This window comes from Manihot esculenta, chromosome 11 (genome assembly GCF_001659605.2).
Source record: "Manihot esculenta cultivar AM560-2 chromosome 11, M.esculenta_v8, whole genome shotgun sequence".
Taxonomy (NCBI): domain Eukaryota; kingdom Viridiplantae; phylum Streptophyta; class Magnoliopsida; order Malpighiales; family Euphorbiaceae; genus Manihot; species Manihot esculenta.
This window is the reverse complement of record NC_035171.2, coordinates 24,246,576-24,272,081: the sequence shown is the minus strand read 5'-3', so window position 1 is coordinate 24,272,081 and position 25,506 is coordinate 24,246,576. Positions and strand designations below refer to the sequence as shown.

General features: G+C 32.0%; 1 protein-coding gene across 1 annotated transcript; it reads left to right on the top strand.

The window, feature by feature from the left end:
* The first annotated feature begins 3,025 nt into the window (after positions 1-3,025).
* Positions 3,026-14,763, top strand: LOC110626319 (indole-3-acetaldehyde oxidase). Its single transcript, XM_021772144.2, has 10 exons — positions 3,026-3,300; positions 7,691-9,376; positions 9,515-9,771; positions 9,907-10,116; positions 10,272-10,490; positions 11,704-12,669; positions 12,756-12,851; positions 13,111-13,209; positions 13,323-13,512; positions 14,402-14,763. The coding sequence occupies exons 1-10, from the start codon at positions 3,114-3,116 to the stop codon at positions 14,617-14,619; spliced, it is 4,128 nt and encodes a 1,375-aa protein (XP_021627836.1). The 5' UTR covers positions 3,026-3,113; the 3' UTR covers positions 14,620-14,763.
* The last annotated feature ends 10,743 nt before the right edge of the window (positions 14,764-25,506 follow it).

Genomic DNA, 25,506 nt, shown 5'->3' with positions numbered 1-25,506 from the left:
TAATAATAATTCAATTAAATTAAGATTTTTATTTTATTTCTAAATATAGTATATCATAAATTTTTTATTCCCAAAATAAGATACTAAATTTTTATATTTTTATATAAATTTTTTATTTAATTTATTATTTTTTAAAAATTAATTTAACTTACGATAAAATTTCAATAAATAGAATTTAAATGTTAAAAAATATTTTTTATAATAAAATTTAATAAAAAATTTTAAATAACAATAAATCGTAATTATTTTTCTAAAAAATATAGTCTAACTTATAATAAAATTTTAATACAAATAATTTAAATATTAAAAAAATTTCTATAATAAAATTTATTGAAACTATAATTTAAATATTAAGATAATTCTTCAATCAATTTGAATTTAAATAAAATATTAATATAATTAAATAATTAAATTAAAAATTATAAATAATAATAAAATTGTAATTAATAAAATATAAAATATAGTAGGGGTAGTTTAGAAAGTTTTAATATTCTCCTACTTTCTATTAATTTTTTTTATATAAAAAAAGCAAACATATATGATTTTTATTTCTTGACCTGTTGCACAAAATTTCAAAATTTTATGTGTTTTTGTAATTATAGTCTAATTTTTTGAATTCAGATTACGAGCCTATTTTTCAAATTTTATTGTAATAATAATGATATTAAACACTTAAATTAATTTTAATTATAACTGAAGTATGTCATTTGTCATGTTCACGTGGACATGATAACTAGAATAATTAAGTCATGCAATAATAGTAAAAATACGTAAACCCTTAGATTTTTAAATTCAATCGGTCTTATTTTTAAAATAATTTATTAAATTAAAAAATAAATCTAATTAAGTTCTTTTAATTTTATTAATAATTAAATATACCGATGTGTTTTTTTTACTAGATAAAGCTCTAAACTTTATCTTTTTTTTTTTGAACGAAAAGCTCTAAACTTTATCTTTAACATCAAATAAATCATGATTTAATAAAATATTATTTTTTTAATAATAAATTTTAATTTTATAATTTTAAAAAATTATTTATTATTTATATTTCTATGTATTTTTTTTAATTTTTATATATTACAATACTAAAATTTTGATATTTTAAATTAAAACAAATGATATTTTATTATAAAAGATAATATTATATTAAATAAGAATTTATTTGATTTTAAAAATAAAATTTAAGTGATTTATATAGTAAAAAAAATTAAAATTTTCCAACCTTTTATACTTTAATTTTAAATTTTAAGAAAAGTTATTATTTAGTTTTTATAATATAAAAAAATTTATTAATTAGTGTTTCAATTTTAAAAAATATATTAAAATATTCTTTATATTTTAAAAAGATCTACTGTATAATCTCTCCATTAATTTTACTGTTAATTATTTTATCATTTAATTTTTATAATTTTAAAAAAATTTTAAAAAATTTATTAATTGATTTTTTATATTAAAGATATTTTAAATTTTTTTACAATATTTAATTATTAAAATTAATAAAAAATTAATTAATAAATTTTAAAATATTAAAAATATTTTAATATATTTTTTAAAATTAAAAAATTAATTAATAAATTTTTTCGGTAGAAACTAAATAATAATTTTTTAAAAATTTTAAGTCATAATAAAGAGAATGGTTTTCTTTGGTTGCCGCAATATTTTATCCTTCCATATCCAATACAGTGAGTTTTTTTTTTTTTTTTTCGAAAACACAGTGAGATGATAGAATGATTAAGAGTACGTGAAAGAATTAGATAAAATTTCAAATGAGTCCTTCCATTTTCAATACGTATAATTTAATTTTATTATCAAATATAATCCTGAACTTTATATTTAATTTTCAATAAGTCATGACCTCATCAAATATTATTTTATATAATAATAATATGTAAATTTTAAATAATAAAATTTATTTTCGATTTTCATTCTTGTGAATTTGTATTTTTATTCTTAATTAAAATAATTAACAATTTAATATTTAAAATTAGAAAAAATACTATTTAATTATTTAAAAATATTTTATTAGATAAAAGCTTACTTGGAATTAAAAGTAAATTATAATGTTTTATTTAGCTAAAACATTGAATTGGGTTTACAAAGACTTTATGCCCATAAAAAAATAATCCATCCCTTTCAACTTCCACGTTCCAGCGAGGCTTAACCTAAATGCGTCTGCTTAGCGGTGGATGAGTGAGTTGTCCACGTGCATTTTTAAAAAAAAAAATTTACCATTTAATTTAAATTATTAATAAAATAATTTCTATATTTTTAAAAATTTATTAAAATATTTTTATTTTTTTCTATTAATAAAATAATTTTTCTATTTTTTTTATTAAAAATAAATAAAAATTAAGATAAAAAACTTTTAAAATTTAAATTCATCATCAATAAACTCTGTTATTTAATTTATGGATATTATTATTATTAAAAAGTTAGTTTTTATATTTTTAAAAATTTATTAAAATATTTTTATTTTTTTATTAATAAAATAGTTCTCTTTTCTCTTTTAAAATAAAAAGAGAAAAAAACAGAGAGGAGATAAGAGGATGAGAAAAAGAAAAAAAAAAAAGAAAATGAAGAATAAAAAAATGAAGAAAATGAGAAATAATTTAATTTTTTACTATATTTTTAATAGTAGAATTAAATGGAAGAATTATTTAGTTGGTATAGAAAAAAAATATTTTAATAAAATTTTAAAAATTAAAAGATTAATTTATTAATAAAGATAATATTTAAATATTAAATAGTTAATTTTTTAAAAATTAAAATCAGATGAAAGGTCAAAGGAGAATAAAACTATTTTTTATTAACAATTCTAAACTCACGGTCCAACCTTTGTTGCCATTCGTTATACTATCAAATCATAAAACTTCCCAGCTCAATACGCCTATTTAAAATAATCAATAATAAGGTCATCGGTTGAAAATATATTAGAAAATTTTATTTTGATGGCTTAATTAGAATCTTTCTTTAAATTTTAAAGGCCGGCATTACAACTGCAATGATGTAGTTGTGATTAACCCATTAATCATATATTAAAAATCTTTTCAAGCTGTCGTTTTGGATGCTTATATATTCATGTCGGGAAGAGGATCGGCAGGTTCTGGTTTTGGATGGATACTCCCAGAAACACACATACCCAAATGGAAGGGGAAAATGGAATTGGCGAGAAGAGGAGTTTGGTGTTTGCAGTTAATGGAAAGAGGTTCGAGCTATCCACTGTGGATCCTTCAATGACTTTGCTTGAGTTCTTGAGAACTCAGACCTCTTTCAAGAGTGTAAAGCTTGGTTGTGGTGAAGGTACTTTTCTTTTCTCAATTCTCATCTCATTACTTTATCAGCCAGATACATACATATCTATCTTTTCTTTATATATAATTTTTTATGATATATTATTTCAACAAATAATTTTTTTCCATAAATTCATGGTTTATTTTCTGATCTTTCAATCTTTAATATTTTGAAAGGAATCACATCTTTAACTAATAATTATAAAACGGTGAAAAAGTTAAATTGATTCGTAATTTTTTCACAATTTTAATTGTAACGAGAGAATAAAATCTAAACGAATGATAATAAATAAAATTAATTTAAAAAATAATATAATTAAAAAGATAAATAATTAAATAATTATTTTTTATTCTAAATTGGTTTTACTCTTCCATTAATTTATTTTTTTCGTTTTAGATTCTATCTCTCTTAACGGTAAAAAAAATCTATTAATCGATTTGACTTCTCCAATATCTTTGGAAAAATATATAACCTAATTGTATTTGCACTATTTAAAATTGAAAAATTAAAATATAAATATGAATTTGTAATAAAATTTGAATTATTTTATTTAATAAACTAAAAATATTAAAATAAATTTAAATTTATAACAATATTTAGATTATTTTATTCAATAAAATATAAATATAATTAATTAAAAAATAATAAAAATATCATATGAAATGATAGGTGATATTCACTATTTTAGTCGAAATTGATTTGAGCACACCCGTAAAATTGTAATAAATTTTAAAATTTTAATTTAATTATTTAAAATTAAAAATTTTAAATATCAACATGAATTTATAAAAATATTTGAATTATTTAAATTAATTCACATAATATATGTTTATAAAATTATATATATGAATTTCAGAAACTTTAAAATTTTGGAAAATAATTTAATAAAAATATCATATTTATGCCTATTTTTTAATTGTTATTTTTTTATCAATCGAATTTATTTTTTAAATCAATGGATTTATTAAAGATAAACTTTATATACACTAATCTCTCTCTCTCTATATATATATTCATTTTATATATTAATTATTTACCTTTATATATTTTTTTCTATTAATTTATTATATATAATATACTAATATTTATAATATAATAACTTTATATCCAATTAAATTTATTTTTTATTATAATAATACCAAATTATTTTATTTCTACTTGGTTAAAATTTACAATGGTTATCATGAAGTAACATTGAGAGATATATTATTTTGTATATAATCATATATAATTGGAATATATATAATCAATTTTTCAGTATATATAATTTTTTATTATAATTATTTTGTATATAATTTTATTTTAATGGTATTAAAGTTTTATTTATTATCAGTAAAAATATATTACATTAAAATAATCTGAAAATAATAAAATTTGAAATGTTTAAGTTGATCAAATATATATTATTTTTCAATTTTCAATTTAAACTTTTTTCTTATTTGTATTAACAAAAATTTAACATATATTTTGTTGTTATGTATTTAATGTGCAACATTTTGCATTATTAGTTTTTTTAAGTACAAATGTACAAAAATTCACAAAACTTAAAAAATAAATTAAATTATAAATATAAAACTTCTATTTATAGGTCATATAGTAAATTTTAAATTAAAAAATTTAAATTTATGTATTAACATAGTCATAAAAATATAAAATTATTAGAAAATTTGAATTCATTTAAATTTACTTATTATATTTTTATTATTATTATTGTTCTATTTATTTATCATAATATTAAAAATAAAATTTATGCCAATTCAATTTATCAAATATATATTTGTTACCAAAAAAATATTAGCCACGGATTTATTATAGCAAAAAAGTCTTAGCCGCGAGCTAGACTTTATCATAACGACAACTTCAAATATCAGTCACTACAGATATTAGTATTTTTATGGTTTTAAATGTAAATTTTTAAAACTTTAGTTAGTTACTTTTTATAAAATTTAGTTAAATAGAATTTAAATATTAAAATAATTCTCCAACCAGTTTAAATTTAAATGGAAAATTAATATAATTATCCAATAAAATTAAAGATTTTAATAAAAATTAAAAAAGTTTATAAATGATCAAAACCATATATAAAGATATTTTAACAATCTTCTTGTCGCAAATTATGTGAGCAAGAGACGTTGATCACTTTCATTAATTTTTCAATTTTTATTTTAAGTTTTAATGAATTGTTACCGTTAATTTTGATTGTAGATACGTGTTTATTTAAAATAAATGATTAAAAAATTTAAGCTTATAAAATTATTAAACACAATTGACACTGATTAAATAAACATGTTATAAAGTAGAAATAAAATTAATAAGTTAATTTCAGCACATTCTCATTAGTATTAATTTAATATTGAGGACCGGAGGCAAAGAGATGAGGTTCGTCAAATACAGCTCTCCCAGGATTTTCCTTTAAGTCTTTATTCCACTCTATCTCTTTTACGTAGACAAGAGAATAATTTTTTATACAAATAAATTTTTTCTAATACTCATAGATCTTTACATATTTAAATCACTTCTCAAATTTTTATCTGAGTTTCAACAGGGACTTAAAACTTTTATCAAAGTGAACACACTTAATCAACATTATTAGAGAAAATTTACTAATGTAGAACTTGAAGACAAAATTTTAAATACCTTTAGAAAATAAATGCTTTTATTGAGAATATATGAAGAAGACAAATCTCTTAAATAGATATTTAAAAATATTTATTTTCAACTGTAAGGGTAGTTTAATAATAATAAATTTTGAAAAATTAATCGTTATAACAATAAAAGATGTGCAGATTGAAATCAGTTAATTTGAAGACTAAAAATAATTAATTATATAAATGAGATATCTAAATTTAAACTGTATCTAAAATTAGACATCTAATTTAAGCCTTTGAAAATTTTAGATAAACTAATTACTTCAAAATATTATCATTTTGAAATTTAAGGATAAAAATTTATTTTTTAGAAAACATTGAAATTGAGTGAGAGTAAAAATTTTAAGACTTAATATTGACTTATTAAATTCTAAAGATACACTTATCTTAATCATTCTTTCTTTAATTTATCTTGAATTATCTTAAAAGACTTCTTCTTTTTTTTTTTTTTATTGTAGAGATTTCATTTTTGATTATTCTTTCTTTAATTCATTTTGAGTTACTTTCATATACTTCTTTCTTTTTATTATAGAAATTTCCTTTAATTCTTTAATTTTAGATAAAAATTTATAATTCACTTTTCGGTTCATAGCATTATAACTCTAATCTCTACTAAATTTTTATAAAAAAATAAAAAAATAATTGAGTACAACAATCTCTTATTATTATTTATATATAAAAGTTATAGAAAGATGAAAACTTATCAAAATAATGATAGAGTTATTGTGATTTTAAAATATAACTGATTTAATCTAATTTAGAAATTATAAAAATTCCGTAGATTATAAAAATTATAATAGATAAATGTTATTATATTTTACAATTAAATTTAAAAAAATTAAATAATAGTATATTATTTATTATTTTTTAATCAATTAAAATAAAGGTAATTTATAATAAATATAATTATAAATATTTTAAGCAATTTTATTATTTTTTTCTCTCACTTTTATATATAATTATATATAAAATGAAAAATAATAAAAGTATATAAATTTATTAATAATAATAATTCAATTAAATTAATATTAAGATTATTATTTTATTTATAAATATAAATATATCATAAAAATTTTAATTCTTCATATAAATTACTTATTTTTATATATGATTTTTTTTAAAATTCATTCTTTTTTTAAAAAATATAATTTAACTGACAATAAAATTTCAATAAATAGAATTTAAATATTAAAAAATATCTTCTATAAATAAAATTTAATAAAAAAAATTTTTCAATTAATTTAAATTTAAATAGACTAATAATATAATTAAATTAAAAAATTTTTAATAATAATAAATTTTAATTATTTTTTTAAAAAATAGTTTAACTTTATGATGAAATTTCAATACAAATAATTTAAATATTAAGATAATTTTTTATGTTAAAATTTAATCAACTATAGTTTAAACATTAAAAGATTTCATCAATCAATTTAAATTTAAATAGAATACTAATATAATTAAATAATTAAATTAAAAATTTTAAAAAATAAAATTATAATTAAAAGAAATCTTAATATTCTCTCTTTACACTTTTATATATATAGTGTAGATTATAAATAATTAATATAATTAAAGTAATAGATTTTATTTTTTTATGGATTGACATCTATTAACAAATTATTTTTACACTTTTATAAAAAAAAACACTTTGCATCCAATTTCATATAAATAAAAAAATATAGTTAATTCAGTAAGAACAATGGCCTTTGTCTTTAATATATATTCTAAATTCTAGTTCATGATTTTAGGCGGTTGTGGTGCTTGTACTGTTCTGATCTCCAAGTACGATTCATTGCTTGACAAAGTTGAGGATTTTACAGCAAGTTCATGTCTCACACTAGTTTGTAGCATAAATCAATGTTCAATAACAACAACTGAAGGCTTGGGTAATAGCAGAGTTGGTTTCCATTCAATTCACAAAAGGTTCTCTGGATTCCATGCTTCTCAATGTGGCTTCTGTACTCCTGGAATGTGCATGGCCCTTTTTGGGGCCCTTGTCAATGCTGACAAAACGGATCGACCTGAACCCTCCCCAGGATTTTCCAAGCTCACAGTAATTGAAGCTGAAGAGGCTATTGCTGGAAATCTTTGTCGTTGTACAGGATATCGACCCATTGTTGATGCAAGCAAAAGTTTTGCAGCTGAAGTAGATATGGAGGATTTGGGCTTTAATTGTTTTTGGAAGGAGGGAGATAAGCAGGAAATAAATCTAAGTAGGTTACCTTCGTACAATCATAATAATGAGATCTGCGCTTTTCCTGCAGCTTTCAAAAAGGAAATCAAAGCTTCCTTGATTATAGATTCTAATAGAAGTTCTTGGCACCAACCATCTAGCTTGAAGGATCTTCAGAGCTTGTTAAAGTGCTCTGATGCCAACAATGGAGTCCGAACAAAGCTGGTGGTTGGTAACACTGGCATGGGGTATTTTAAGGAACTGGAACAATATGACAGATACATTGATCTCAGGTATATTCCTGAACTCTCAGCGATTTGGAGGGATCATACGGGGATCGAAATTGGGGCAGCTGTGACTATTTCTAAAACTATTGAAGCTTTGAGGGAAGGAAATAAAGATGAATTTACCCCAACAAGTAAAATGGTGTTCAATAAAATTGCAGACCATATGGAGAAAATTGCTTCCAAATTTATTAGAAATACAGGTAGCATTGGTGGAAATTTGGTGATGGCACAAGGAAAACATTTTCCTTCAGATATTGCCACAATACTTCTTGCTACTGGTTCATTTGTTCATATAATAAATGGCGCCGTGCATGAAAAGCTTTCCATGGAGGAGTTCTTGGAAAGGCCTCCCATGGATTCTAAAAGTGTACTCATAAGTTTTAGAATCCCAAATTGTGAATCTATTAATCCTGAAAGAGATAGCAAGTTATTATTTGAAACCTATAGAGCAGCACCACGGCCCCTTGGAAATGCTTTGCCTTATCTGAATGCTGCTTTCTTGGCTGAAGTTTCTTCCTCAAGATCATCATCCAGTGGATATGTGTTGAATAGTTGTCAGTTTGCATTTGGTGCTTTTGGAACCAAACATGCAATTAAAGCAAGGAAAGTTGAGGAATTTTTAACTGGAAAATTGTTAAGCACTTCTGTCCTTTATGAAGCTATTAAATTGGTCAAAGCTGCTGTGGTACCTGAAGATGGGACTCCAGAACCTGCATATAGGTCAAGTTTGGCAGTTAGCTTTGTTTTTGATTTTCTTGGCCTGTTAGTAGATAGCAATCCTAATAGCTTGCTGAATGGCTATAATGGTCATTTAACGTCTGAGGATGTCAACTCGAAGGAGAAATATGACAATCTAGATCATTTTAAATTCCCAACAATGCTGTCGTCATCCAAACAGGTGATCCAATTAAACAAAGACTATCATCCCATTGGTGAGCCAATTACCAAATCTGGATCTGCTCTTCAAGCTTCTGGTTAGTTCTAACATAAATTATCTCAATAGTTTGTATTTGTAGCTAACATTTTGTCTTGGCTTGTTGTAAATTAGAAATAGTTTTGTTGATTCATAATACCAATAAGCTATTAACTTGGTAATTTAACAACTTGTGTAGGTGAGGCTATTTACGTGGATGATATTCCTTCCCCTGAAAATTGTCTGTATGGAGCATTTATTTACAGCACAAAGCCATTCGCTAGGGTAAAGGGTATAGAATTTACTTCTAAATCACTCCCAGATGGAGTTCATTCACTTATTTCTTTCAAAGACATTCCAAAAGATGGGCAGAACATTGGTACAATTGCTTTTGGTCCTGAACCATTATTTGCCGAAGAGTTTACCGAGTATGCAGGACAGCCACTTGCACTTGTGGTAACATACTCAAGCAGTCATGTTTAGCAACTTCCACTACTTTTATGCTAGTTGTAGTGTTTTTTGATATGAGAATTATGCAAATTTGGTGTCTATTGTGCCTAATCTAGTCTACCATATGATTTTCTTAAATAGCTTGCAGATACACAAAAACATGCAGATATAGCAGCAATGCTTGCAGTAATAGATTATGATGTCGAAAATCTAGAACCTCCCATTTTAACTGAAGAAGAGGCTGTGGAGAGGTCTAGCCTTTTTGGGGTACCTCCTACTCTCTATCCCAAACAAGTAGGAGATTTATCTAAGGGAATGGATGAAGCTGATCATAAGATTTTCTCTTCTGAGGTATTTTTTTTTTTTCACACTCAATAAGACCTAAGGAGAATCCTCTCATCTTAAAGGCACATCTACAACCCTAAAGTTGCTTAATTAATTTCTTTTAGGTATTATCTCTATTATTTCTTACTAACTGGCTACTTTTTCTGGATTATGTTGTCCAGATAAAACTTGGGTCCCAATATTATTTCTATATGGAGAATCAGACTGCTCTCGCTGTTCCTGATGAAGACAACTGCATGATGGTTTATAGTTCGAGTCAAGGCCCTGAGCATGCACAGGTCGCAATTGCAAAATGTCTTGGTATTCCTGAACATAATGTGCGAGTGCTTACAAGAAGGGTCGGAGGAGGTTTTGGTGGAAAGGCTATGAGATCCACGCCCGTGAGTAATTTTTTTTTTCTTTTAATCTTCAACTTTTTCAAACTTCAAAATGTTTAGTTACTGCATCTGCTGACTTCCTCTAAACACATGACTTTAATCTCTTTTTCTTTATTTTTAATAGAATATTGTTAATTGACTGCCCTGTAACCTTTACCTAGTGGAATGGAGGAGAACTACCCATATTGATAATTGTTGAATATTTCATTTAGGTAGAATTTAGTGCATCACCTTTTTGAACCATCTTTAAGGTTTATAATAAGTTTGGAAAATTAACTATTTAGCCTATATAACACATAAAAGTCACTAATTGATTCTTCTATTTTAAAAAATATATTAAAATATCTTTGATATTTTAAAAACTCCACTAATTAGTCTTTCCGTTAATTTTTTCAATTAAATATTATAAAAAAGTCTAAAATGCATTTGATATGGAAAGAATAATTACTAAATTTTTTAAAAATTTAAAAAACTAATTAATGAATTTTTCAAAACTATAGGAATTAAACAGTAAAATATTTAATAGCTAAAACTCTAAGCCCCTTGTCTAATAGCCAGAGCGCAAAAACCACATCAAGCACAGCAACCAACAGTCCATTTAATATCACCACTTACCAAACAAATCCGAAACAAAGGCACCAAGAGTCGATCCTTATGCAAAGGCAAAAAGAACAGTACACTGAGCACCAGCAAAAATTATGCAGCACCATATCAAACATAGTGGACACCAGCAATAACCATGATCAAAATACCACAACAAAATCATTGTCCAGTATCCATAGATGCTACTCAATGCGACAACCAACAGTCCAAAGAAATGCTAACCACATAACAATCAAAATCCATAGCAAAGGCATCAATTGAGCACCAACAGTCATTTTGTAGCACCAGAGAACACAGTACTAAGCCATCAACAGTAACCATGATCATAATGTACGCATGTGAACCACTTATTATGATGTACTATGGTTTTCATTAAGAAAAAAAAGTTACCCTTTATTGTATTGTATCACATTAGGGAATAATGCAAGAAAAAATTTAACAATATGGTCTGCAAATGGATGTTTAAATCAATTCTATTAAGAAATATAAAACTAGGTCTAGGGCTCTTATGATGCATCTTATTATTATTGATGTGTTCTTTCTACATTATTTAATGAGTGATCTTTGATATTTAATTTGTTGCATATACTAACTATTGGATATGATGTTTTAGATTGCCACAGCATGTGCACTTGCAGCACACAAGCTACAGCGTCCTGTTCGGACATATGTGAACCGCAAGACTGATATGATAATGATAGGAGGAAGGCATCCTATGAAAATAACATATAATGTAGGATTCAAATCTAATGGGAAAATTACTGCCTTGCATCTTGAGATATTAATAAATGCAGGCATTTCTCTAGACTTTAGCCCATTGATGCCAAAAACCATTGTGGGTGCCCTTAAAAAGTATGATTGGGGAGCTTTATCTTTTGATATAAAGTTATGCAAAACAAACCTGTCAAGTAAATCAGCAATGCGAGGCCCTGGAGAAGTGCAAGGATCATATATTGCAGAAGCTGTAATTGAACAAGTAGCATCTTTTCTTTCCATTGATGCAGATTCTGTGAGGACCATAAATTTTCACACATATGATAGCCTTAAGTTATTTTATGATGTTAGCGCAGGAGATCCTCTAGAATATACTTTAATTTCAATATGGGATCAATTAGCCATATCTTCAAACTTTAACCAAAGAGTTGAAATTGTAAAAGAGTTTAATAGGTGTAACGTGTGGAAAAAAAGAGGTGTTTCTCGAATACCTTGTATATATGATGTGATGGTGAGGCCAACTCCTGGAAAAGTTAGCATTCTAAGTGATGGGTCTATTGTTGTTGAAGTTGGAGGAATAGAGTTGGGTCAGGGTCTCTGGACAAAGGTGAAACAAATGGTTGCATTTGCTCTCAGTTCAATCCAATGTGAAGGAACAGAAGACTTCTTGGATAAAGTACGAGTCATACAAGCTGATACTTTGAGTTTAATCCAAGGAGGGATAACTGGTGGAAGCACTTCATCTGAGTCAAGCTGTGAAGCAGCCAGACTTTGTTGTGAAGTACTGGTTGAGAGACTGACACCTTTAAAGGAAAGGTTGTCGAAGGAAATGGATTCAATAAGCTGGGAGATGCTTATTAAACAGGTAGCTATCTGCATTTTCATCATATATTATTGTTTAGTTATGAAAGGTCTTTGGATTGCATTTACAGTACTAAACATAAAATGCAGGCACATTTGGAAGCTGTGAATTTGTCAATAAATTCCTTCTTCACTCCTGAATTTGCTTCATCAAACTACTTAAACTATGGTGCTGCTGTGAGTGAGGCAAGTTTTTATTCTTCTTCTTCTTCTTTTTTCTTTTGTACTGCAGTGAGTAACCAACTTGAAAGTATTGCATAATTGCTTATGTAATTTCTATTTGGCTTACTTGTCACATTTGCTATTTGGCTTTTGATCTTAAAAGAAGTATTTGATTTTTTTTTTTTCATTTATTTACTAAGAAAATGCAAGAATAATCTAGAAGTGTTAGAAGTGTTTTTGTCATCTAACTAAGAACATCATCTTCTGTACTTTTGTGAGACAGGTGGAAGTAGACCTTCTGACAGGGCAAACAACAATTTTGAGAACTGATATTTTATATGATTGTGGAAAAAGTCTCAACCCTGCTGTAGATTTAGGACAGGTTAGCTCACCCTATGACCAATTTCTTAGAAACAATGCTCACTAAATTAACACAAGAAGGAGAGATATGTTCAAATTTCTTTTACATTGAGAAAAAGAATATGATGTTTGCAGATTGAAGGAGCTTTTGTCCAAGGAATTGGGTTTTTCATGCTTGAAGAACATACATCAAACTCTGATGGATTAGTAGAAGCAAAAGGCACATGGACATATAAGATCCCTACAGTTGACACAATACCAAAGCAGTTCAATGTCCAATTACTTAACAGTGGACATAACCCAAAACGTGTTCTTTCTTCTAAAGGTATATTGTTAGCTTATAATAAATTTTTAATGCATGCAAAGCTCAAAATTTTTCTTCATAATCCATTATTTAATATTTATATAAATTTTCATAGTTTAAATTGCTAATCTGAATAATAGGAAATGAAGCAAGATGGATAACTATTTGTTGACCATAACGTTATAAGCTTATTAGAAATTGCATGATTTTTTTCTCTCTGTTTTCTCATAATTATCAAATATAATTAAGCGAGAATAAATTTATATCTTATTTTATAATCTAACTTATGCTATTATGTGAGAGAAGAATCAAATAACATTATTTTTTTAAAAAATTATTATTTTTTAAATTACTATTTAGTCCCTATAGTATGGAAAAGCTCACCGATTAGTTTATCGGTTTTGAAAAATGCATTAAAACATTCTTAACATTTTAAAAAAGGCTATTAGTTAGTTTTTTAGTTAATTTTGCCATTAAGTATTTTACTATTTAGTTTTTATGATTTTAAAAAATTTTATTAATTAGTTCCTTAAATTTTTAAAAAGTTTACTAATTAGTCCCTTGTATCAGGGGTATTTTAGATTTTTTTTTTTGCAATATTTAACGGCTAAAACTAATGAAAGGACTAACTAGTAGACTTTTTAAAATATCAGAGATATTTTAATGCATTTTTCAAAACCGAAAGACCAATTAGTGAGTTTCTCCATACTATAAGGACTAAGTAGTAATTTTTCTTTTTTTTTCCTGTTATGAACACAGAATGCCATCTGCATGAAACTGTCATTTTTCTGCTTATATGAGTTTGTCTACAATTATTACGCAACGTATAGCTGGATATATGTGTGCGTATATAAACGTATGCCCTACTAAAGACAACCTTAGTTGTTGAATAATATATGCTTTTATGTAGCCTCCGGTGAGCCACCATTACTCCTAGCAGCATCAGTTCACTGTGCTACAAAAGCTGCCATTAGAGAAGCACGAAAGCAGCTCTATTCATGGGGTTGCCTACAGAGTTCTTATTCAACATTCCACTTGAAGGTCCCTGCCACCATGCCTATTGTGAAGGAGCTGTGTGGGGTGGATAATGTAGAGAGGTACTTACAGTTTAAAATGGGTAGAAATTAATTTACTTATTAATGGATGGAAAGACAATGTGTGTATTTCTAAATAAAGTGCTGTAATTCTAATTTATTTAAATGTAGTCGCTATGTTTCAAACTAATCATAATGCAACAAAATAAATTATTTCATTCTTATATACCCACCCTAATTTTCATATTTGCTATTTCCTTTGAAATGAGTTTTTTTTTTCTTTATTACGTTTTTAATAATCAATATTTTCAAGTCTTGGAATTTTTATTTTATTAATAAAATAATTTATTAATTTAAAATTTATATTTCAAATTTAAAATAATGACAAAATTTTCTGAATTATTCATGTGAATTATTCATGTAAATTATACATTTAAATTTATCTATATCTTATCATTAAATTGAACAGTTAAATTTAATTAATGTTCTAAATTAATTTATTAATATTATTCAAAAGGAATAATTGTAAAAAAAATAAATTTTATCGATTTCAATAATTATACTTTAAATTTTTTTTAAAAAATAAATATACTTAAAATTACACTTTATTTTTTTTAAAAAAATAAATATACTTAAAATTATTATTTCAATTCAGTTTAATTTTTTAATTTTTTTATTTACTAATAATTTCGAACAATATATTTCTAAGAACTAATAACTCTATTTTTATACTTTTTTATTCTTCCTATTTTGAAAATGAATTATATGTCATATCTACGCTAACTGATATAAAATGTATAATCTAATAAACACAACATGGCTAAGTCCATTAAATAAGAAATAAATTATAGTCATAAATTAAATTGGCACAATAATTGCCAAAATCAGATCATGTGCTGTTACTTAAAGATAGAGTTACGTGGTAAGAGTCTTATCAGCTCGGCTCTACTGAGGAAAAAAGAAGATCTAGACGCTTTAGGTCTAAACTCTTTGTCAATACTACGGAGCGAGGTTCACAGGAAGTTACTGTTAGAGAGCGCAATCCAGCAGATCTCATTACGCCTATAATCAAGGGATCTCCTAGCAATTAGCCGGTACTAATAGGATTTTCAGGAGATGAAATAATTAACTTCATTTTCTTACAGTATAAAAACTAATTATTACAGAGACAAAAGTACATAATTCTTACACAACTACTTTTGAATTCTAAGCAATTACATTAAACTCACCATTTTCTTCCATCGACTGACTTGAGTATTGGAGTGGCTACTGTAAGTGCCAACCACCTCACATTCTCTTTCTTGCAGGGTGACCAATCGCAGCACAACTCCGTTTCAGCCACATTATTTGGTTCCGTTCTCAGGAAACCTATTGAATTCTCTCTGTTCATTTAGATTAGAATCAGCCTTATATTTCCTTTCTCTCTTTTCTCTCTCTCGAAATGGCTGGCAATTCATGAACTGCTACTAAGGTTGCTATCAATGAGGACACTATCATTTCTTCTACTCCTAATAGTGGATAAAATACATCCTTTATGGTCAATGAAGCAGATCTCAACAATTTGAATAATGAGAAAAATACTCCAATATATTAAAATGTTGCAGGCTACTCTTGAGCAACACAAATCTCAGAAGGAGGCATCATTCATGGCTCACAGGGGAAGGGAAGAAGCCTCCGTTGATACCCCAATGACTCAAACAGAGACAATCCAAATGCGGTCTAAAGAGAAGGCCAAGTTCAAGGAAGAGGAGTCATCAGACGATGCTCCAAAGGACGTCGATTGGAAGCTGATACAGGCCGTCCAAAGGTACTAGAAGGAGCAGGAGGAGGATTACGGGTTGGATGATGCCTCACCCCTATTAGAAGAGATCTTAGTAAATATTTTTTCCTCCAAGTTCAAATTGCCAAGCTTAGATAAATACAATGGAATAGCATATCCTAGAAGTCACCTGGTGATCTTTAGGATGACAATGCAGCTTCAAGATGCTAACGATGTTGTGTTGTGCCAAGTGTTTTCGTCAAATTCGCAAGTTTGGCTCATAAATGGTACCAACATTTGAGCTCAGGTTCAATTCAGAACTTTATACAATTTGCTATGTTATTTAAATCTTGATTTATCACTTGCATACCTCCTAAAATGCTCTCCTCTCACTTGCGGAAGATCCGCCAAGGAGAAGGCGATTTTTTAAGAAGTTTTATTTCACGTTTCAATACAGAAGCAATACAGGTGGAAGGATTAAAACATGAGATAGCATGTGAAGTGTTGAAAAAAGAAATGTGCAACATTAAGTTAATGGATTCTCTAATCAAGAACTCAGCCGCTACTTACCAACAACTAATAGATAAAGCCCAGAAGTATAGAAGGCTGGATGATAAAGTTCAAAGGTTGAGAGAGGACAAGAGGAAGAGTCAAAAGCAAAACTAAGGCCACAAGGCAGGTTTTTCCAGGCTATAATCCAGGTGTTAGTCCCGCTAAACAAGGCATTATATATTAGGCCACAAGGTAAGTATTTGTCAGGCCACCTAATCTGGGTGTCAGTCTTGCTAAACAAGGTATTTTATACTAGGCCACAAGGTGGGTTTCATCAGGCCATAATTCAGATGTTAGTCCCGTCAAACAAGGCATTGTATATCAGACTACAAGACGGATATCCGCTAGGCCACCTAGTCCGGGTGTTATTCCCGCTAAATAAGGTAATTTATACCAGGCCACAAGGCGAGTTCTCCCAATCCATAATCCAGATGTTAGTCCCGCTAAATAAGGTATTATATGCCAGGCCACAAGCCAGGTTCTGCTAGGCCATAATCTTGGTGTTAATACCACTAAACAAGGCATTTGATGCCATACCACAAGGCGGGTATTTGCCAGGCCACCTAATTTGGGTGTCTTGCTTAACAAGGCATCTTATGTCAGGCCACAAGACGGGTTCTGCCAGATCATAATTCGGGTGTTAGTCCTGTTAAATAAGAAATTTGATGTCAGGCCAAAAGGCGAGTATCCGCCAGGCCACCTAATCCGAGTATTAGTCCCGCCAGACAAGGCAGTTTATGCCATGCCATAAGGCAAGTATTCGCTAGGCCACCTAATCCGGGTGTTAGTCCTACTAAATAAGGCATTTGATGCCTAGGCCACAAGGCGGGTATCCGCCAGGCCACACGACCAGGTGTTAGTCTTGTTTTGCAAAAAAGTCTCTAAAGTATTTGATGCCTAAGCCACAAAGCGGGTATCTGCTGGGCCACGTGACCGGGTATTAGTCTTATTTTACAAAAAAAAAAAAGTCTCTAAGGTATTTGATGCCTAGGCCACAAGGTGGGCATCTGCCAAGCCACATGACTGGGTATTAGTCCCGTTTCGCAAAAAAGTCTCTATGGCATTTCATACCAAGGTCACAAGACGGGTATCTACTAGGCCATACAATTGGATGTTAGTCTCATTTCATAAAAAGTTTCTAAGATATTTTATGCTCAGGCCAAAAGACAGATAACTTTCATGCAAGTTTTCGAGTGTTAGCTAAAAAAGACAAACGCAAAATTTCTGTCAAAGAGCACCACAAGGCGGGTAACCATCAGACGAGTCTTTGAATTTTAGTCCCAAAAGGCAAAGGTAAGTTTTCGTAAAAAAGAACCACAAGGCATGTATCCATCAGGCTAATGACCGGGTATCAGTCCCGATTAATAAAATCCTTTAAGTCGTTATCATGACCAAGTGTTAAATTAAGTTTGTTATTTTTTCTAAGTTATTTATTCCATAGCCACAAGGTACCCACTAGGCGAGTCATAAGGGGTAATTAAGTCCCATTGAAAAGTTTAAAATTATTTTATGGCAAAAAGCAGATGCTGCCAGGTGCTTGGTCGGGTGTTAACCCCTTAACAAAACTTTTAAAGAGATTTAAAATCTTATTTAGCTATGGGCGGACGAGGGTTATAATCGAGTATCGAGCATATGAACACTTTGCGAAAATAATGACAAAGAGTATAGAAGGAAAGATTTCGTATTAAAAATGAAAATAAAGCAATTATTGGACAAAGCGATGCGAACATGAAAGGCTAGTCTGAACAAGCTACGTGCCTCAGAACATGAAGACAATTGTCACCTTCAAATCTAAAGAATTAAAGACCAGTAGGGGGACTTCTGATGTAGTATGATAATTGCCCAAAGCAGACCATGTGTTGGCACTCAAAGATAAGGCCATATGGTAAGAGTTTGATAAGATGATACTCAGTTCCACCGAGGGAAAAGAAGACCCGGATGCTTTAAGTCTAAACTTTTACAAAACAAGATTAATACTTGGGTATGTAGCCTAGCGAACTCCCGCCTTCCAATTATAAAATGCCTTGGGGAAAGTTTTCCATAAGGGACTTTCACTCGGCCACTCGTCTTGAGACTCGCTCACAAGACTCACCTCATCGACATTAATCTTTGATTGGCACATTTATTTTTTGGGGATTGGTATATCCTCCTTGTGGCATGGCATAAATAACTTGATTAGCGGGACCAACGCCTGAATTGTGATCTGGTGGAACCCGTCTTGTGACTTAACTTAACAGAACTCGCATTGTGGCCTTATTTAGTGGGACCAATGCTCAGATTGTGGTCTAGCGGAACCCATAACCTGCCTAATAACTTATTTAGTGGAACCAATGCCTAGATTATGGTTTGACGAAATCCGCCTTATGACCTAATCTGGTGAAACCTGGCTTGTGGCATTGTTGAGTGGGACCGACACTTAGATAGTGGTCTAGCAAAATCCACCTTGTGGCCTGGCTTAGCAGAATTCACCTTATGGCCTCTTCTTGTCTCTTTAAACTTTTTGAGGAAGGCAATCCTATCGTTTCTTATTGCTGAAAAACACAACATGTGAAAAAATACCTCATTAACTTGTTATTGATAAAATTTTCTCAAATTACATATATTCCAAGTATGGGGAATGACTTGGCCATCTAATTTGGCTAGGTTATAGGACCCTGGGCGAATGACCTTTGAGACCCTAAATGGTCATTTCTAGTTCTCATTCAACTTACCAAACCCGGCACTACCACTTGTTATATCTGTTCTTTTAAGGACTAGGTCCCCCACATTAAAAGCATGCAGCCTAACCTTACTGTTGAATAATCTAGATATTTTATTTCTGTAAATCGTCATTTTGATTATGGCCTTTTCTCGTAGGAATTCAACTTAGTCCAAATTGAATGGTATTTCTTTAGGATTTCCTGAAATTTCAGGGTGTTGTGTCCCGAAGCTGCTTACTTGGATTTCCATAGGGACGACTGCCTTAGTCCAATATACAAGATAAAAGGACATTTCTCCTGTAGCTATCCTAGGGTTGGTCCTGTATACCCATAGTATGTGAGGTAACTCCTCGGGCTAGTTGTCTTTGTCTTGGTCGAGCCTTTTCTTGAGCTCTTGTAGGATGGTTCTATTTATCACCTCGGTCATTCCATTGGTCTGGAGGTGATAAGCTGAGCTGAATCTCAAGTCAATTTTCTATTTCTTACAGAAGTCCTTAAAGTTGAAACTTACAAACTGATTTTCATTATCAGTGACCACTAGCTTTGGGATTTTGAATCAAGTGAAGATGTTTTTGCTGATGAAGGAGATCGCTTGTTGGGTAGTGATGGACTGCACTGCCTCAAACTCAACCCATTTGCTAAAATGATCTATTGCCATGATTATGAACTTCCTTAACTCAGATCCCTTAAGGAATGGGCCAAAGATGTCTATCCTCCACTGAAAGAAGGACGAGGGGCTTCCAATTGCTGCTTACATTTCTCTTGGGGTCCTTGGAATGTTTGCATGCACTTAACATCTTCGACACTGTAACGACCCGAAAACCGGTACCCCTCAGTAACGGTCTGAACCATCACTGGCACTAGGATCCAGATCGGCTTAAGGCCGCCGGGACCCGTAGCAAGCCGACTATACTCTCTGTGTCCCTGATAAATCCCAGACATGATACAAATAGACTCAACAATCCTGTAAAACTCTGTAGGCTTAACTGCTGCTACTCAGATATGTCAATCTGAAATGGCCCTCAGGGCCTATACCAGGGACTACTATCTGCTGTGGGTCATGGGAATGAAACCCTTTTAATCTGTAACACATGCCACTGGTATCTCATCGAAGCCATATATTAAGCCTACCTCACACATTTCTCATCAAGAAACGTAAAACATGATTCATGTACAGGGGATTAAGCATACATCACACAACAACAAAAACACTAGGGAAAGCACAAGTCTATCCATATATGACAGTACAGGTCTATACATTACATGACAGTTAATCTTTTAATTACATCATGTCCACTACACGATTACAGCATACATTCAAGCACAACTTTCCTCTGTACTCTTGCTGACTTTGATTTCCCATAGCTATCTCAGGACCTGCAAAACTGGGGGTAAGGGAGTGGGATGAGCTCTAGAGCCCAGTGAGGAGGAACAATAAAAACAGTTCATTCATTACATGCTCTCATGAAATGCATCACATCACAAACATATCATCTCAAGGATGAACGTGTCACCAATAGCCCTCAACTACATGTGATAATCTGACCAACTGTGCCAGGGAGACGATGTCATCACCTGGTCTACTCTTAGCTCTGCTCTGATATCATAATATGACCAACTGTGCCAGGGAGACGATGTCATCACCTGGTCTTCTCTTAACTCTGCTCTGTGCTCTGACTATAGTACCAGGAGCGACTTGGCCTATCCAGGAGCGACCTGGTATGGCTATCTCATGCCATAACTCTGTCTCTGCTCTCTGTCATGGGCTAAGGATCATCCAACATTCATCCACAGGAACAACATCTTATGCAATGCATCATATTCGTGAATTCTAATGCAACACAACCTAAGATATAACATGGCAGTTTATGATGCATGAATCATGCTAGAATCGTGTCAGTTCTCAAATAAAATAGGACGTGTAGTTCCACTCACCTGTAGCCACTGCTTGGCTAACTCTGGGCTACCTCTAACTCTGCAACAGCTACGACTGCTAAACACCTCGGTTCCTCGGGTCCAATCCTACAATGGAGGACGCAAATGAGGCACCACACATACTCTATGCAACTGATAACACAGTTCCCCAAAACCCCTCTAGAACACCTCAAAACATGCATGCAAAATAAGCAAAGGAAGGCTGGACAGGGCACCTTCGGCAGCACCTTCGGCGGCCGAATGTCTCCTCCAGAGACGAAAGTCAGGCATGTTCGGCGGCCTAACTTGGACTTTCGGCGGCCGAACCTGAGTTCATCCAGAACTCAGTTTCGTGCACAAGGACGCCTGCCAGTCCCTCCAGCACCTGCTCAGCCCTCAATACATGCAGGTAACCCCTCTAAAACATGCCTAAACACTTAAACAAGCAGAAAGGAGCGTCAAACTACTTAAACCCAACAAAACAATACACATAACATGCTTACACCATTAAAACATCAAAACTACACCTAATCATGTATAAACCATGACAACACTAAAACGAACCTATATCAGCAACTCTACCCTTATCCTTTGTACAAACTGTTAAAACCAATAAAACAAGAAGAGGAACAACTCTCTTACCTCCTGAAACTAGAAGAGGAACAACTTGAACTCAGCAAATCCCCTTCACAAGCTTCAAACCACCAAAACCTCTCTTTTCTCTCCAACCCTTCAAAACGCTTTGAAACATACTCAACCCTCTGCACGAGCTGATAAAAGCTTGCAGATGAGTCAAGGGAGACGTGGCCTAACCTCTGGTCATGCTCTGGAGGTGAACACCTGGCCAAACCACGGACTGAGGAGCGTGCACAACTAACCGACCACCTCAGCTTCGGCTGCCGAAACTGCATGCAAAACCATGCAACTTTCGGGGGCCGAACATAACCTTCGGGGGCCGAACATTGGGCACTTTCGGCGGCCGAACTTACCTTCGGCAGTCGAACCTGGCCTTTGTCCCCTAAGCCTTTTCTCTTCAAAACTCAATCATTTTTCATTCTAAACCTTTCCAATACGTAAAAATATTTTAGAAAACCTTTCTCTTACCCTTCGAGAAACCTCTGACATCCTCGAATTCCACCGGACGGTAGAAATTCCGATGTCTGAATCTGCCGGGTATTACATTCTTCCCCCCTTAAGAACATTCGTCCTCGAATGTTCACACAATAAACATACAGGGAAACAAGCAATTAAAGAAAGCCTCACATCGTTCTCTACGAAGAGGCACAGATACCCCTGGAGTAAAACTCCCGGGTTGGCTATCCTGTCTGACTCTGCTGACCCTTAACTGCTTAAGCTGTGTCCACACGCTACACTGATTACTGATCACTCCTGTCTGGACACAGTCCATTTGACTCTCTTTGCTCCCTACTGACTTTTCTTTCTCTTTACCTTTTCTCAGCTCTATTTACACTACTCTGGTTACACTCACCTTTGCTTCTTTTTATTCAACCCGAGCAGAGGAGCACTAACTCTAAGGAAATGTTAGCTACCCCGCGTCAACTTTCTACTTACTGTAGAAATCGTATTGTGACACGTCACAAACTCATATTCCAGAACTTGGCCTCTATGCCGTGTTCTCTTATCTACAACACTTAGTAGATACTGGGCATGCTTCTCTATGTTTCTGAACTATTCTACGCTTTTGCTGCGCCACTCTGATCTTTGCCCGCCTTTCTTCTTCGTTCCTATACTGGCTCTTCTTTTCTTTGTTTTTACCGCTCTCTCTCTCAGTCTCCAGTCTCAACATCTCGTTCCCCCCTTTTAGATTGATCGTGGAGGATAATCAGCTCCCATTAGCTGTCTCCACCGAGCATTATTCCTGCGTGGGAATACCTGTCCTTGGTAGTGACCTTGTACAACTGCTCACAGCTGTGACAACGTCTCAAGGTTTCCTCCTTCCATTCTTACAGCGACACTGGTACATTCCAGGGTGTGTAGTACTAAGTCGGATAGAATCCTTCGCTACCAAGTTCACACTGCTCTACTATCTTCTCACTTACGCAACTGCTTTTCTCGTTCTTACAACTTTTTCAACTGTTCGTAGGAAGAGGTGAAGATGAGTCTAGTCTCCATCCTCACTTCACGTCCAGACTCTATTGGTAATCCTGATAGTTTGTCTGGGATAACACATATAACTCTCTTTCTCTTTTTCTGTCTATGCGTACTGAGGCTGGTTCCCTGACCTGGCTATTCTGCTCTCAAACAAGAGCAAGAAAACCCCTGATTACCCTGCCTAAAGAATGCACGAGTCTGTAGGGCTGATATCAAACTTCTGGGTATGCTATATTGTCCCCTCTAAGGACTAACTCTGATCCATCCGAGCCTCTGAACTCTGAACTCTCCTCCTACCTTGTCATTGCAGACTTAGGTAGTACCTCGAGTAGCTAGCCAATCCGCCCTAGATTGACATCACTAGTCAACTCTAGAACCATAAGGTCAGCTGGATTGCATCCACTACTCGTACCAAACTCTGAACTGAATCGACAGACTGACTCTGCCACAGATGGATCACACTCGGGTCTATCAACCCAAAGAAACTTTCTAAGCCCAGAAGTTATCAACCCCCCTCTATCTACGGCTTTCAAGACAACAGGGAAAGACACATCAGGGTCCACGATAACCTACACATCTGAACACTCTCAAGTGAACGTATCTGACGTCATCGTGTTCGATGTGTTAGCCTCCTACTGAGTCAGGATGAAGATCCAACCTAAAGCTAACGGATCTTCCCTTGGGACCGACCAAAGAATAGGAGAACTCTCTCCTCCTGTCTCAACCACTGGTCTGACCCTGGCTAGAGCTACAGGCTGAGTTACACTACTAGAAGTCATCTGCTGGGACTGTGCCAATCAGGGCCGCAGTAGGACACTCACATAACATGAGTCCTTCCTGCTCGCATCTATACATGCCGTAGTCCCATACTAACAGACCACTTTCGTGTAAACCCCACACCTCACGCATCCAGAACTATCTGAACCAAAGCTCATCGCCATCTAATCCCAGACTAAACTGACATCTCCTTCTACACTTTCGTACTTTACCTTTATTCTAATCTATTCTTTCTCTGCTCTATATTATCTCATTTACTCTTTTCTTTGCTTACTTTTCTCTTTTCTCTACCTTATTTCCTTACTTGAGGTCTAGAGGTCTACACTCGGAGATGAGAGATCACTCTCTCGCTACCTGGATTTCAAATCCACGGCTATAGCTCTCGAGCTTTTCCTGGCTGTCTAACCTTTCACGACTCACTGAACTTTATTCCACTTTACGATTTTCACATCAACTGATATTCTATACACATCAGAACACTCAAAAGGGAGCTTACCTAGCACCACTGTGTTCCGTGTGTCTATCTCTGACTGATTCTGGGTGAAAATCCGAGCCGGAACTAACGGACTTCCACTTAAGGAACCTCCTGACGAAGGGACTACTCCTCTTTCTCTCCCTCTGCCCTGTCTTGAGGTTGGAGCTTCTGGTGGACTTCTATTATCTGAGGGTGTCTGCGGGAACTGTGCGGATACGGTCATAATGGGACACTCTCGTGCCATGTGCCCCTCCTGTCCGCACCTGAAACATGCTGTTGTCCCAGCCCGACAAACTCCTTTGTGCCTCCTACCGCACTTCGCACATCTAGAGCTATCCCAACCAGAACTCGAACCCTCGCAAAAACCCATGCCAAACGTTATCCTATTCCAGAACTCTCTTTTCTTTGACCCTTTCAGGCCTCTCACTTTCTTTTTATTCCTTGCAACAGCCTCACCCAAAGGGAAACGGTCACTATTCTCTGGGTCATGTTCTATACTCATGTTTTCTGTCTGCCCTAGCTGCTCACATTCACTCTCTTTACGCTCCCTTAAGCTATCTGGACAAGCCCATCCTGCAAACTCTGTAGTAAACTGCTCCCAGGATAAGCTTTCTACCCTCGGGTCCACATACTGGGTGAACCATTCCCTTGCCTTCGCACAATTCAATGTGCTCCCTGCCATCTGAATGGCTC

Coding starts and splice junctions, on each gene's coding strand:
- LOC110626319 (XM_021772144.2), top strand. CDS start 3,114: ATGGATACTCCCAGAAACACACATACCCAAATGGAAGGGGAAAATGGA. Junction 10,117..10,271: donor ATAAGATTTTCTCTTCTGAG/GTATTTTTTTTT, acceptor TATGTTGTCCAG/ATAAAACTTGGGTCCCAATA. Junction 13,513..14,401: donor ACGTGTTCTTTCTTCTAAAG/GTATATTGTTAG, acceptor GCTTTTATGTAG/CCTCCGGTGAGCCACCATTA.